Consider the following 15,311-nt stretch of genomic DNA (forward strand, 5'->3'; position numbering starts at 1 on the left):
TAAGTAAAGCGGTGTGTACCTGTTGGAGTGCATTCAAATGTGTGTCCTGTGAGGGACATGTAAAGGCTGAGGCTCAGGTATCTGTATGTGCATTGCTTCCTGAATCAGGGATGCAGTGCTTATGGACTGAGAGCATCCCTGATCATGACCTTTAAAGGGGTCATCCAGTGTCTCTTTGCCCACTCCTTCATCTCCAACATTCCCCACAACCAGGTGCTTAGAATGTTGCTTTGTTTCAAGATGTCTCTTGGGGTTTGAGATGTGTAATGACACTATTCACAGGGTGGCCCATCTGCACCACCAACCGTGCATGCCCTGATGGCACATGACTCAGACCATGCTCACCTTGATCCCATGTGCAAAAGTGAGCATGCAACGTGCACAGGCAGACTGGAGTGGAGATCTGTGAATGAGCCGTTCATCTCATTGGACCGCGAGTCCCTTTCCTGATGACGCATAAAGCGCCCAGAAACAGGCTTTCAATAACTGAACATTGACCAAGGGGGACAATACCATCAGGTCAGTTCAGTGCTCAATGAGACTCTGGCATCACAAATGTTTAGCATTGCTCAGCCAACCAAAGGAATCTGCCGATGTCAGTATCCTGGCTGATAAAGAAACCGTGAGATTTCCTGGCCTGGGGGAAAGCCAGTCCCATGTCAGTCCTGAGACACCGACCCTCTGGGAACTTTCCCAACCCCCTCGGTAGAGCAGTGCATGCCTGTGTCTGCACCTCCCACAGGCTGAGTGACAGCTCAGACGACGTGGAATGTTCCCTCCAGCCTCACTGTGGTTGGCTGCATTTCTGAACTGCATTAACATGTCATATCAGCAATGATTTAAGCGCTTGCACGGCAGGCTGGCTCATTACTCCTGCTCTGGTAGGAATGAGACACAACAGCGATAACCCGCTGAGCCCTCCACGTGCCTTCAATTTCTTTATATCCTTTCCTCTCCAAGAGAGTGCTGGCAATAAGCCACGCTGAGGAATGTTCGCCCAACCCTAAGAAATCCATGTGCTGTTGTTGACAAGCACCCCTCACCGATGGAAACATAGGCATTCTTCCCGTGTGAGGGGGGTATCTCCATAGGGTGTGGTGTTTCATATGCAGTCTTGACAAACCCATGTTCAGTGGATTTATCTCTTGCGTTCTGAATCCAGGTGGATGGTTTGGGTGAACAACACAAGCCGGCGACGTCTGTACGAATGCATCCAGGACATTTTGTCCCACATACACCAAGGTGGTAAAGATAGGGGTACCACAAGGGGACATCACTTGAAGCTTGAATGCCACCGCGTCATTGGTATGTCCAGCTTCAGTCAACCTCTTGGGGGGAGTGGGAGCAGGAAGCACCCAGACGCTTGAGTTCAACCATGGCGGTGTGACATCAGGCTTCAGCCAAGACGAAAAGGTCGGTGTCGCCGACTCAAGAGGATGTTGTCACCCTATTGTTGATACATCAAACATCTGCCAAGTTTGTAAGGTTAGTTAGATTTATTGACTCCAGGTGTTTTCATGTAGTCACATCTGCATCTCCTAAGAAGTTAGGGTGTGAAATGGGGACAGACCAGATATAATATGAATGTAGAAATGGTATATTCATACCCAAGATAAGACTCCTGCAAGGGGTTGTGGGTCTGTCTGGGGACAGCATCGAATGTTGGAGTGCAGCAGCATCATGGTCCTGTCTTCTCAGATAAGCCAAGCGGTGTAGTTTGGGGGCACTGACTGCCGTCTGCATGAGATGCTTGAACTGTTTCATCACAGATATGTGTCCCATCCGGAGCGAGAACAGCTCTTTTGGCAAATTAAGGTGGGGGACCGCTGGTACACCGCGCAATGGCTCCCAACGGAGCTAAACTGAATGTAGGTTCTCAGAAGGGACGGGACCTTTGATGAAAGTGTCACTACAAGGCTCCTGTGGGAACACATGCACCATTTGATTTGGGTAATTCCTAACAGAGACAAGTACATCTTTATATATTTTGCATGCTAATTGCATGCTATTACTAATAACCACACGTCAGCCGCGGTCGGCAGTAGGAGTTCCTGCAGGGCAGGGACGGGGGGAGGGGGAGGGGCAGGGGCAGGGTGGGGGGTAGTAATGTATGGATTACGGAGTTTAACAGGTAAGTAATAATATAAATAAACAAAACGAATTTCGTTGCGCGCACTGCATCACCAAATGCGATGCAGTGCACGCAACGAAATTCATTTTGTTTATTTATATGTTTACTTACCTGTTAAACTCCGTAATCCACACATTTACTACCCCCCACACTGCCCCCCCCACCTCACAGCTCTGCACGAACTCCTACTGCCGACCGCGGCTGCCACACGTTAGTCACTTAATTGGGGGAGTGGCCTCTTCGCTACCCACCCTGACCCCGGACCTCATATAGGCTGGTAGAACAGGACTGAAACATGTTGGTGTTTTAGAGTAATAGGACGATCACATCCTCACTCCCTTCTAGATATATATATATTTTTACTCTCCCTCCCACTCTACTAAAAAAGGATACCTTTCGAGTGGATGAGGAATTTTATCTTTAAAGTTACCCCTCCATACACCCTATCTTCATAAGTGCTCCGTGGAATATGGTGGAGCCCACCCTGACCTGTTGCAGTCAATGTGAACCCCATGATGAAGCATGCCACTACTAGAGTGAGTGAGTGTTATATAAAGAAAATGGCCACTTTCCCTGCCCACCCATAATTGTGGATGTGCCATCGTGTGGCATTCCAGTGGTCCCCCACCTTAATTTTTCAAAGGAGCTGGTCTCGGTCTGGATGGGATTCTTTTTCTTTAATAGTATAATACTGGCAGGACGTATCCCTCCACCCTCATATTTGTGGACCTCTCTTCCCTCTATTGGCTGTTGGTCTTACCACCCCTTAAAACTTGTTAAAGTCCTCACAGAACTGCCCAGCATCCAGCAAGTGGTTGAGGATGGGATATCATCTGGGGGAATCACCAGATCTTTGGATGCAAGTGAACTTTAGGGTGGTTGATGTTACCAAATGGGGGCTGGTGCTATTTCTTTGTATGTTGTTATCCAAATGCTTTTGCCATGATGATGAAGTTATGGAATCTACATCCACACTCGATGTTTGAGGTGGCTATCCGAGTGTCTGGTCTAACATCGAGGCCATCACTTAATTTGTACTGGTGGGCACCACCATGCCTTATTTGAAGGGTCAAGGCCTCTTTGCAACCTCCAGGACTGTAGTGAAGTCTGCAATTTAGTGCCCCTTTTGTATCCACTAAGGTTCATGGAAACAGAGGACAGCGAATACACTGATCCATTTAGAGTATCAACAACCCTTCTTCTATTTCCAAAACCGTAATTGGAAAAACTGAGCGCTTGCTCACAATAAAGCACTGTCCACATGTATGCTCGGCCAGGCTGATTGTTAAAGCTATGGGTGAGCAGCTTATCCAAGGTGGATTTGGGCTCAAGACGGAGTGGTGCTTGGTACATGTTATCAACTCGAAGGTAAGACCTGACGTCCTGGCCCATACTCTCTTCTCTTGCAGGCTCCGGAGAAGAACATTTTTTTTTGGAGGACTGCACTGATTAATTAATTGATTAATTAAATAATGTATGCATTTACTTAATGAATTTACAAATTAGGCACTGAACCAGGCCGGTTAGAACTTACTGAGGAGCTCAGGTCTACCTGATTTTTAGGAATAAAAAAGGAACTGTGTCCTCCATTGAAAAGAAACATGGCAGCTCTAATGTTGGGTTCCATATAATGCCATGTTGTTATTGAAGAGGCACGGGAAATGGTCTCTACAACGCGGGCAGAGCCACACGTGCTGTTTCCCCGCAAGCAGAGCAGTACTTGCCTGAGCCCCGCATCTGGGTGGCTGGGGTAGGAGGGAGGGTTTTAAGACTCGGGGGGGGGGGGGGGGTGAGGGGGGTTCTGAAGGGATCGTTTTGGTTCGTAGTGTTAGGGCTTAGGGTGAGGGGTCAGGGTAGTTTCAAGGGCTGGGGCATTGGGTGTTAAGGGGCAGGGCAGGTGGACTGGAATATGCAATTTACCACGCATATTTCTTTAGCAATCATGCCTTTGCAATGAAATTTGTTGGAAAGGCATGCTTGGTAAAGGCATGCCTGGTAAAGATGCGGTCATAGTCCAAACCGTGTTGTTAAGGCATGCATGGTTTAGACATGCATGGTTGTGTCATACAACGAAGAGGCACATCTCTTGAAGAGAACATTCATGCCTGCTAAGCAAGAGCCCTTTCCCTATTACTGCAGTTTAACTAGGTATCTTGGCGAGACTAATCTTCAATTTTGGTACTTAGGTTTATTGTTTATCACTGGGTACCAGAACAGGAGAGGTTGTGGGTACTGATTTGCTGTGAAGCAAACCGGCGCTTGTTCATAGGCAGCATTTGAGTGAGCGGCCACCCTTCATGCCCAAAAAAATACAATTTTGTTTTTTTTTATGTTGTGAAGACCCTTTATGTTGTGTGGTTCTTAAATAAGATTGTGTCTAACCCTTGTATCCTTTTTTTCCCCCCCTACCCTCCCCGTTCTTTCATGTGGTTACTTTTCCTATTGTTTAATTATTGTCTATGTTTTAACTTAAATGATTGGGCATGATTTTGGTTTTAGTATGATAAGGCATGAATTTTGATTGTCCTGATGATGATCCCGTAATGCCCTAAGGGGATCGAAACGTCGTCGACACTTGACACTGGATAATTGGATTTGATTACTATTTAAATCACAACAGTGTACCTGTGCAAATATATGTCTGCCAAAATTTTGGAATGTATGCAGACTGCTCGCTCTTGCCTCATTCATGTTCATTTGTGTCACAGTTGTCTCTTATACAGTAGTAGGACACAGGCTGTGTCCCACTTTTTGATATTGTATTTAAATTGATTGACAAATTCTACAATTGTGGTATTAAACTCTGTCCGGCTGGACAGTTTATATAGACTTTATTTGCTGATTTATATTTATTTCAAGTTATCAACTATTTGTTGGGGACCAATGTTCCTTGAAACAATATATGCACCCAAGGTCCCTCACCTATCGCTCCTTTGGGTTTCCCTTGTACTGTAAAACAAAAAAATACAACATCATGTTTTTGAATAGTAATAACATTTACCTTACTCATAGCAATATAAAGCCAAAGTCTCAAAAGGTTGAAAGAAGTTGTTACTATTATCCTATTGAATATTTTCATATTACCTACCACTGATGGAATAAATGAGTCGGTCCTGTGAAAGGATTCGAGCCTTTTGGCCTACATGTTCTCAGTAGGCACAGTAAATTAGCATTTAAGGTTTAATATTTTTACCTACAGGTTATTATGGACAATCGGAGTGGGAAATTCGAAAGTATGTTAACCCTCACTCCTCACTGTCTCTTAGTTTATTTATTCTCTCATTCCTATGGCAGTTGCCAGTGGGCTATATAATGTAACCTTCCCCAAGGAAGTGAATACTACATCTAGTTCTGTCTATTTCTTGGATTTGTGGTTCCCACAGTTCCGGATATGAGCCGGGGGATGAACAGTACAGATACCAGTAGGCAACAGAAAATGCAACAAGATGAGATATTTAGACTTAACCCTGGAAATGTTATGTGATCTGTTACCATCTTCGATTGCAACAAGTGGATCCACAAGAGATCCTTGAAACTAGGTTCCTTAGTAACACCACTGTATGAGACAAGCCAGATGCTGGTGGTAGAATAATGTTGGCTTAACACATCAGCCAGGAACTGGGATGGGTCCTTTAAACTCATTGCACATGATAAATACAGCAATTATCTTTCAAGGTCAAGCCATGCTTGTTGGAGTGAAAGGCTCTCAACACAACACTAAATCGTGTAATACCAGCACAGCCTTTCTGCTGGCAGGGAGTACGTGATGGGCTGGTAACGAAGGTGCCCTTCAATCGATACCCATTCTGACACAGCTGCCTAAGGCTTCAAGCATGCTTTCTCTACTCCTTATGACTGTAGATCATAATTCCTCACATTGTGCACACACACCGCAGTGTGGTGGTGTGTTGACCGCCTGTGTCCATTATGGTTCCTTAAGGTGCACACACCACTGAGCAGTGGTGTGTTGACCGTCGATGCCCATTAACGTTGCCTGCTGGTGCACATACAGCAGAATGGTTTTACGTTGGCTGACTGTGTCCATGATGGTTCATCTCAGTCGACATCCTGCAAAAGAGTTTTGTGTTGACCTTCTGCGTCCATTATGGTTCCTTGTGGTGTACACATCGCAGAGCGGAGTTGGGATGACTGTCTGTGTCTTTGGTGATGCCTTGTGGTGTTGTGTTCACTGTCTATGAACATGATGGTTCCTTGGAGTGTTGTGTTGACAGCCTGTTTCCATGGTGATGTTCATACAAACATTCCTGTGGCTAACAACCCTTGACTCTTCTGTGATTGAGGCTGGATCTGCAGCCTGACTCACAAAGACTTCAACAGTGACCCATGCAGTGGTAGGAAGGGCCCATGAAGAACTCCCCACAATACAGGGGTTCTCCAGCACTGAGGGAAGAGCAGACACCACATCTTAGTCTGGAACAAGCAACACATGCCAGATGTTTCAGATTCTATTGCAGAGGCTCCATATGAGGATGCAAACCAGATGTCCAGTTCTCTATGACACCAGACTTGGAAGGTTGCCACACTCCAGTCTGTGGCTCCTAGGCATGGGCCATTTCTGGCTCTGTGACTCCAACTGTCCATCTGTTAGTCCACTGGTCTGTTCGTCTGTTTGAACATATGCCTGTATTTATCCATCCATCCATTCTGTTTTTTTCTGCTTACTTGCCTACCTCTCTTCCAGTTTGTCTGTCTGTCCAAAGTGGGCACAGGGAGTCAGTCAAAACGGTCCTCCAGTTAGAATTACAGATGAATGCTGTGAAGATATTCTTTAATAATATAACACTATAATTCCATTTCCAGGTACCAGTGCCCTGCTGGCTGCATGAACAAAAAGGCGAAGATCTTCGGCACGCTCTTTTATGACACTGTAAGTACACAAAGTTATGTTATTTGGTATGTTATTTGCTACCTTTAGAGCACGCGTGTACAAAATAGCTTCTTGGCGCCTAGTGAGAGCAGTCAACCCTGAGTCAGTACTGCTCACATTGTCCGCTGCATGAATTTTTAAGGTAGGGGATACTTTATTTCTTATAATACATGGCCACCTTTCTGTCAGAAGCGGCCTTCCACCCTTTTATTCTCATATAGAGATCCTCACAGGGGTAAAAATGAACATACATTTTTTTGGCCTGTGTTATTGGTGAGCACAATTCATGTGTTGGGCTCCAAGTCTTCTGTCTCTAGTTTTGCACTTGGTTTTGACTCTGGCTACCATTTGGGCGCAAAACTTTGAAAATAAATTAATTACAAGGGGAGAACGAGTCCAAGCAGATTTGTGCTTGTTATTCGCCATTTTTAGTGACAAACGCTCAGCCCTTCACCAGAACTCCAATCACCCGGTGCAAAGAATATTTTTGCATTAAAATATTACTAGGACGGCCTAAAAGAGTTCCATGCTCTCTCTGTTGCAAGAATCATTTAGCCGCAGAAATGATGAAACAATTAGAAATGTATACTGTGGAAAGGGAAGATCAGTGTAGGTTACTTGCAAAGCCATGCTGCTAGTTTAAATATGTTTATAGGAACAAAAAGATGCCTGCTTTCCTGTCCAGAGATCTCTGCTGCAATGATTTAGAAAGCCAAAGCAGAATGGAACATGAAAAGGAAAGATAGCCCTCACTTGCATTAAATATTTAAGGGAGAGTTGCTGATATTGCCAGGCAGATGCTTTTAACCCCCAAAATTGCAATAGATGACCTTGATATTGTCCGGTCTTTGACCCTCGCGGCCTCGTTGCCAGGTCTTTGACTCAAGTGGTTTTGTTTTACAGTTAGTTTTCGATTTGAAATATTTAATTTTGGATGCCTTTCTATTAGACTTCTCAAGTCAAGTCAAAATAACTTTATTCTGTTCTAGAGACCATAAAAGTTTCACACATGTACTTTCTACAATAACATTTTCATATCGGATGGTTACAGACGCATAGATAAAATAAGTATTAAAAAACAAACAAAAAAACAAACTTCTCATTCAAAATGGCGGCTACTTTCAGGATAAGACTTCGCTTTGTTGAAGGTAGCCGGGAAGCTGCAGTGACAGGATCTGTAACCATGAATCATGTACATCTTCTTCGCAGACCTCAAGTTTGTGCCGTGCTGCTATCCACTACGGCATCCTTGACAACAATGGCGGCCTAGTGGACATCACCCGGAAGGGAAGGCTACCGTTCTTCGTCAAGTCCACGCGGAACAGCATAGAATCCCTCAGGTACTGCTATACTCTGAGTGCATGTGTACCATTATACTGTTGGTGGGAACCTTATACTTTTGCTTCAGTACCTTCTCTTAGATTTGTTGGTTTTTGCCCATGTTAGGAAGTGCCAAAACTACTATCGAAGTTCTCATGGAAATTATCCTTCAAAAGGAGCATTTGGGAGTTTGTTTTTAAAACGCAAACAAGCGAATGACCCCCCTACCCCCCCACTCTCCGTGGGTCATTATTACTTTTTCACTCCCTCGCCACAAGGTCATTACTAGTGTTCTGTATCTTAATAATGCAAAAGTACAGAAAAATTATGTAACCGATCATTTAGTGTTATTGAACCTGAGAAGGCATTTTGCACTAAGAAATTGGTGCAAAATGTAATAGAACTCAAAAAGCTGCTAAGTTCATTGTTCTTCTGTTCTTCCTGTAGGATTTTTGTGCCAAATTACTCATAATTATGCAAACAGGCATCATTGATTTTGTCATTTCTTGTCAAAAGAATAATGTGAAATTAAAATGACTCCAATTTACTCCTGCATAATTTTTCACTCAGGCTTAGTCATGAAACTACACACTCCACCTATTGCAGGCAGTATAATGCTTTTCCACCAACCGTCCCTATTCTATCAGGATTTCGGAGGAAGCTTTCTGTTGATTGATCCAGCAATGGTTCCATCGACGGAAACCTTATGGTCCACCTGTCGCTAAATAAGGCAGGCAAACCAAGAGTTTGGCGAGCAGAGTACTCTGTCGCATTTGTGAGAGAACACCCTGTTCGGCAAACGCTAATTATCAGGCCCATATTTGCCATACCGATAAAATACGTAAACATTGGGACTTGTATGTATTCTCCTATCTCTAGATCTCTGTATTCCCTGCCTTCAGACAATACCTGGTTTAGCTATAGGGGAGATGGGCCGTGGATTCTCTCCTTGGCCGTCACCTACCCAGTCGGGCTTTAGCCAGACTTCCTTTCGTCTCTCCGTGTTGTCTCTGCCCTTATCCTTCCTCTATCACCTCCCCTGCCCCCTCCACCACTTTTATCTCTCCTTTCCCACCTCTCCTAATTGTATTGCCTATTTTTGATGTATTGTGTAAATTGCTGATCTTTTTCTGTTACATTGTTGATTCTCTTGTAAAGCGCTCTGATACCTTCGGGTCTAGCCAGCGCTATATAAAACTCTTTAAATCAAATAAATAAACATGATTTTTGTAGCACATTACTGCAGATTTGTGCAATTTCTGGAAAATTGAATATTCTTTTGGCGAATGGCTTTATCTCTATTCTTCTATTCTCCCCTGATGTAATGATTTAGGAGCATCTTGCCACACATATGCCTTGTTTCTGTCATTACAACTGCCAAACATATAAATACAGTTTGGGAAGCAGTATTTACATTAAGGGTTTGCCAGTGGTTATTTGAGCATGTTCTCACTAAGTAATACTTTAAACATCTAATTTGCTTTGAAGAAGATCACCCTATAATCACGATAAAGACAGTTCACCATAATATCTCCAGGTTTAAAAGTTCTCAATTCTAATTTAATTATTTTGTCTTTTTTCAGCAAGTACAAAGCTTCCAATTCGTTCATGGTTTCCAAGGTGACAGGTAAGATGGTTATTGCAAGGTTAAACGATATTGCTTAAAAATGCATGGGAATTACATGCATCACCCTATACTTTTCATATGTTGGTTTCTCGTTCATTATCCCAGTCTCTGAGGCTCCATTGTTCCTATTGATGGAAAGCTGGCAGTCTGCCCCTACCCTTTCCATAATGGTTCACCTTCTCGGCAGCAAATGTCCTCCTCTTTAATGTGTAACTTAATCAGTGGAAATTGTATCACATGCTTCAGAGAAGCATCAGTCTGTGCTCCAAACATAGTTTCATTGTCAAAGATTCTGTACCCAGAGGTACAGGTATTAAAGGTATCAGCGGTCAGAGAAAATGAAAAGTGATGCATGAAGTGCTCAAATTAATCCTAACAATCTTAGCTTTGATAATCACTCAGTGTGCATGCTGTCCCATCACCTTTACCACATCTGTCTAATCACAGACAAGAACAGCTTGTTCTTGTCTGTGATTAGACCGATGTGGTAAAGCTTACGTACAAATAAAGTTTGGCCCTTTTTGAAAGGCGAAGTCCAGCCCAATCTACTAGGCCGGGGCTCCACTAATCAGTAATCAAAGGGCCCTTAGTGCATTTCATCCTAATTACACATTGCTGGCGAGGAGCAGCTTGGCTTCCTATGGCACCGCCAGCAATAGGACCCTTGTATAGGGACGCTCGTGTCACTTAGTGTGTCTCACTGAGAACGACAAAAGTGATCGCATTCTCGATGTAATCTTACTCCCTGCATTTGTCACAGGCAGACATTGACCACCAGGCACACCTAGCCTTGCCACTTTACTCCCTGCTATAATGAACTCCATAGTTCAAGAGTATCCAACACAGGTCCTGGATTGACTTATCCGCCCTGGGTCCATATTATGTAATGCAGCACATTTTCCTTGTTGTCGTCAGGCGCACCTTTCAAAAGGTGTGCTTGACGCTAACACGGAGAATGCGCCATATTACATTACATTCGCTACCCATAGGACAGCTGCGAACTTGTGCTGCCCTGGGGCAGCGGGTTCAAGTGAAATACAGAGCGGCTGCTTCAAAGCCACTCCATGTTTCCTGTGCAGGCGTCAACCCTCCTGCACTTTATAGGAGGATTTGAGATCCCCTTAAAGGTGGGTGCATTGAGTGACTGCACCTGTCTGCAGGGGGAGGTCTGGGAGACCCATAGAATCCCCCTTTCCCTCTCCAGAGGGCTGCTACAAGGGAGTGCATTGACGGTGGCACACTGTCAACACGCCTCCTGACAGCTTCTTTGCCTCTGGGCCCATGTCTGTAATACATCACAGAGACAAAGGGATATCCTGATTTGCATGGGGACACGCCCCCAAGCAAATGAAGGAACACCCTATGATTATAGTGCTGGCGCTATATGTGCACCAGTTCTATCTGTATTAAAGATGAGGCCACACAAGCGTCTACGGCCCCTTCTGCAATACCAAAGTGCTCAGGGCAGAGCAAAGTTGGTGCTCACCACCTCTCTCTCTTGAATTTGTACTGCGATTTCTACCCAGTCTCGGTCTTCTATCTGTTTGAATTTACTACACCCAGACCACCAATAGACACTTCCACCAGAAGGCAGCTCTATGCATTTTTTACACTAATTGAAGAATGTTTCTGAGTTACTCCGGAGAGGTTGTGCACCAGGAGTTTAATCTCATCAAAATCAATTGCCTAGTAGTCTCTTCTTTATTTTAGTTTTTTTCTTTAAAGATTTGGGTCATTCCAATATAAACCACACACATCAAATGATAGATAAAGAATCAAAAAAGACTTGTGGACTGAGTGCACCAGCTAGAGTTTTGGAGGGAAATTAAAATAAACACCAATTTCTAAATAGCCAGCTGAATTCACCAGCTGTATTTCCTCCACAACACTATCCCTACGGTATTTAGAGTTTACTCTAGAAAGAGGAGAACTTGGCAATTTCTCCAAACTCTAAAGAAGTTCCTAAAGGTGCACTGCTTTACCTACATGAAAGGTTGGGTGCTGCTAAAGGTTTTTATGCAGCCTAACACTTCTCAGTGACAATGTACTTCTTGTTTCCAAAGGTGGGTTAGAGAAGGGAGGGGATAAGCATCAACGTCCAAGGAGACGGTGAAACCTATGTGTACCAACTATTACATGATAGCAGTCAGCTTCTTGATGATATATATAAAAACAAACAATACAACAATGAAGAAATACAGTAAATACAGTAAAAGAAACCAATCACGAAGTACGCAGAAGAAAATAAGGAAAATGCCTGACAATAACCCAGGCGCCATCTCTTACGCTAAACTTTACCCCGAATCACTCCCTAGCCCTTACCTTAATTATAACATTTAGCCTAACCCCATTAACAGGCCCAAAACATGTTTACTGTCTTTTTTTAAGTTTACATTATTATATCAATATTTTCTAAATGAAGAATTTGATATTGCAACTTTATTGCTCTTGACTGAGTTCTTCTTTCGCCATCTTCCATTTCATATTATGCACTTCATGCTGATGCAGGATCTACCAGAAGTTAAATGGGGCGGATCTCCTATCACAAGGGGACATAAACCAATGATATTTTGACCCAATAATGAATTTGAATATCACTCGCCAAAGCTGAACTTTTTTTCTTAATTCTAAAGTTTAGATTAGAAACATATTGATAGAAGTAAACAATGATTATTCCACTTTCAGCCAAGCCGGGCTTTTGTTTTCGTCTCCTATTCAATATAGGCCCCTACGAGCCAGTTCAATCAGATGGACCCATGTGTTGGAACCATTGGTTGGATTAATCTCAAAACTCATTTGCATGACAAAACTGTTGACACCAGCAGTGAATCAGCCTGAAAGGGGTGTCCTTGTAGACCAGAGCATGGCCACATTTACTGTCCCCTCTTATATTGTTACCTACTTGTACATGAGTATAGGGCCTGCTAGACCTGAGGTATGAGGCATGGAATGAACCCTGCATTTCAACAACTGCTTCTTCATACTCGAGAGGGGTTTGTCCCTCTACATTCACTCCTATCTCCATTTCCTTACAGTGCAGTCGTTGGATTGTTACACCACTGTAGCTGAACTGTGCCAATTCAAAAAACCAGCATCCCATTGCCCAAGGTAAGAATTGTTGCCTTCTTCCCTTTCTTTCTTCCTCCTTTTGCTGCTTCCCTTTTCCCTCTTTCCTTTGTTTATTTTCTTTTTTCCATTCTTTGTTATACTTATTTTATCATTCTTTAGTTTTCTCCTTCGTTCATGTTCTCACTTTTTACTTTTTCTTTCTCTGTCTTTCTTGCTCCCTTTCTCTTTACTTCTTGCAGTTCTACAATCTACCTTTTCTTTTTTCTTTCCCCGCTTCGCTTTCTATTTTCCACCCATCACACACATTTAATGTCAGTGGGTGACTTTGCCACAAAACTTCAAAAGCAACACTTCTAAAAATAACATGTCTTACTTAATAGTTCTCAATCTAACTTCTTTGAAAAGGAGCAATCCACCAAATGTGTGTTCCCTAAATGTACTGAAGTAAGGGCAGCATGAAAGGGACCAAAATAATGAATTGAGTGCTTTGGGTATAGTGGTTATAGGTAGGGGTTAAATGGTTATGCATTAGGAATTCAGGGTATAGGGTTACGTATTAAGAGTATCATGTTTACGTTATAGGGTTACAGGTATCAAGAGTATGAAGGTAGGAGATAAGGAAGAAAGGTCTCAGGATCTGGGGTTTAGAATTAAGGGTTTGGGTGAAAGGTTATGGAAATATGGTAAAGGGGCTTGTGTCAGGTTTAGGGTTTGGAATAAGGGTTAAGGATTAGTGGTGCAGGGGAAAGGGTATTGAAGTTCTGGTGTTGGGGTTAAGCGTCCATGGTTAAAGGCGTAGGTATAGAGTTAAAGGTTGATGTTTTGGGTAATAAGCTTAAGAGTGTAGGGATGAGGGGAGTGGGTTAAGAGTTCTGAATTTAAGGGTTAGAAGTGAAGGGTACATTCTATGGGATTGGGCATATACATTTTAGGTTTTTTAACTATAGCGTCAATATTATACGGTTAAGAGTTGTGGTATATTTACTAGGAATTGGGAGGTTAAAAGTTAAAGGTACAGTACTAATCACTGTGATTGCATCTGTTTGGTGTCACAGTAGGAAACATGTGTTAAGTATTGCCGTTATTTTTATCTGCGTAATACAAAGTGTTAATTTCGACAGTAACAACACAGTTAATTGATTTTTGTAGAAAACATTTAATTTTCAGAGTAATACAATTAGAAGAGTTAAACTAAAGCTATTTCACTGTGCTAAAAATGGAATTAACATGGAACAACCTCTTGGCTACACCTTGTGCTTCAGGCTTGCGCCTGCAATATGAGTTGGTAATGTTCAGTTTATCATGGACTTAGAGATCCACTCTTGTACTCCACCTGATCATTTTTTCCATTATCTGTCTGTGCTAGAAGAAATCCACTTGGTTAACTTCCTTCACAAATGTCATGATGACTTTCATAAAGAGTAAGTCAATGCTTTGTCTGTTTTCAGAATTTACTGTCCTGCCCACTGTAAAAGTGAACCAGCGCACTGGGCCCCTGTCATCGGCACCAATATCTATTCAGACGTGAGTACTCTGTAGTCTTTGTACACCTTGGGCCTGGGGTATTTGCTAGCATAGTAGAGCCTGTCTATAGGAGTGGACAGTGTGTACTTATGTCGAATGGGAATTCCATACCACTGGCGCCCCAGCAACAAAGTAGAGTTACCCATCTGTCACTTGCGACTGCTAAAGCGGTCTGAAAGTATTGCCACTGGTTATTGATGTTTGTGAGTGTGAGATCCCAACTCCATGGTATGAAGTCACCCACATAGCCACAGACCATGCTTATAAATCCCAAACTGGCTCCAGTTAGTCTGCAGAAGGTCTGCCTGCTCTTTTCTTGGTGACCCACCATTGTCCACATATACCCTGGTTTTATTATTAATGTCTCTGAATGTATTAGATTGTTTCAAACTAATTTATTGTGTTGATCTCCTCTCACACATTTGCTGCTCCCTTTTCCCTACCTGCAGTCTTATTTTATTATCTTCAGTCTTCTGACAAAGGCAGCCTCTCATTCTTTGTTTATTTCCTTGTAAGGGCACAGGTATCTCCATCATTTCCTCTTTGTCTGGCATTTCCTCCTCTGTGTGCAAATTAGATTGATGCATCTCCTCACCCGACTTTTGGTTTAAACCATATATCATTTTGGTCACCTATTTCTGAACGTTCTCTGTGAGGCTTTTCTCCTGATTTTCCACTGTATCAATGGGTCACTGATGCTGAAAAATTCAGACATTTCCCAACATCCTACTCTCATAAAAAGGACAAAACCC

The 15,311-nt window shown here is 43.0% G+C and overlaps 1 protein-coding gene across 1 annotated transcript in view; it reads left to right on the top strand.

The window, feature by feature from the left end:
• The window catches only part of CRISPLD2 (cysteine rich secretory protein LCCL domain containing 2), a 173,078-nt gene that overhangs the window by 94,727 nt on the left and 63,040 nt on the right, over positions 1-15,311 (top strand). The window contains exons 9-13 of the mRNA XM_086945849.1: positions 6,953-7,019; positions 8,229-8,359; positions 9,923-9,966; positions 13,002-13,074; positions 14,484-14,559. Coding sequence (XP_086801975.1) covers positions 6,953-7,019; positions 8,229-8,359; positions 9,923-9,966; positions 13,002-13,074; positions 14,484-14,559 — 391 coding nt within the window. The remainder of the gene's footprint in view (positions 1-6,952; positions 7,020-8,228; positions 8,360-9,922; positions 9,967-13,001; positions 13,075-14,483; positions 14,560-15,311) is intronic.

Source organism: Lissotriton vulgaris, chromosome 12, assembly GCF_964263255.1.
Source record: "Lissotriton vulgaris chromosome 12, aLisVul1.2, whole genome shotgun sequence".
Taxonomy (NCBI): domain Eukaryota; kingdom Metazoa; phylum Chordata; class Amphibia; order Caudata; family Salamandridae; genus Lissotriton; species Lissotriton vulgaris.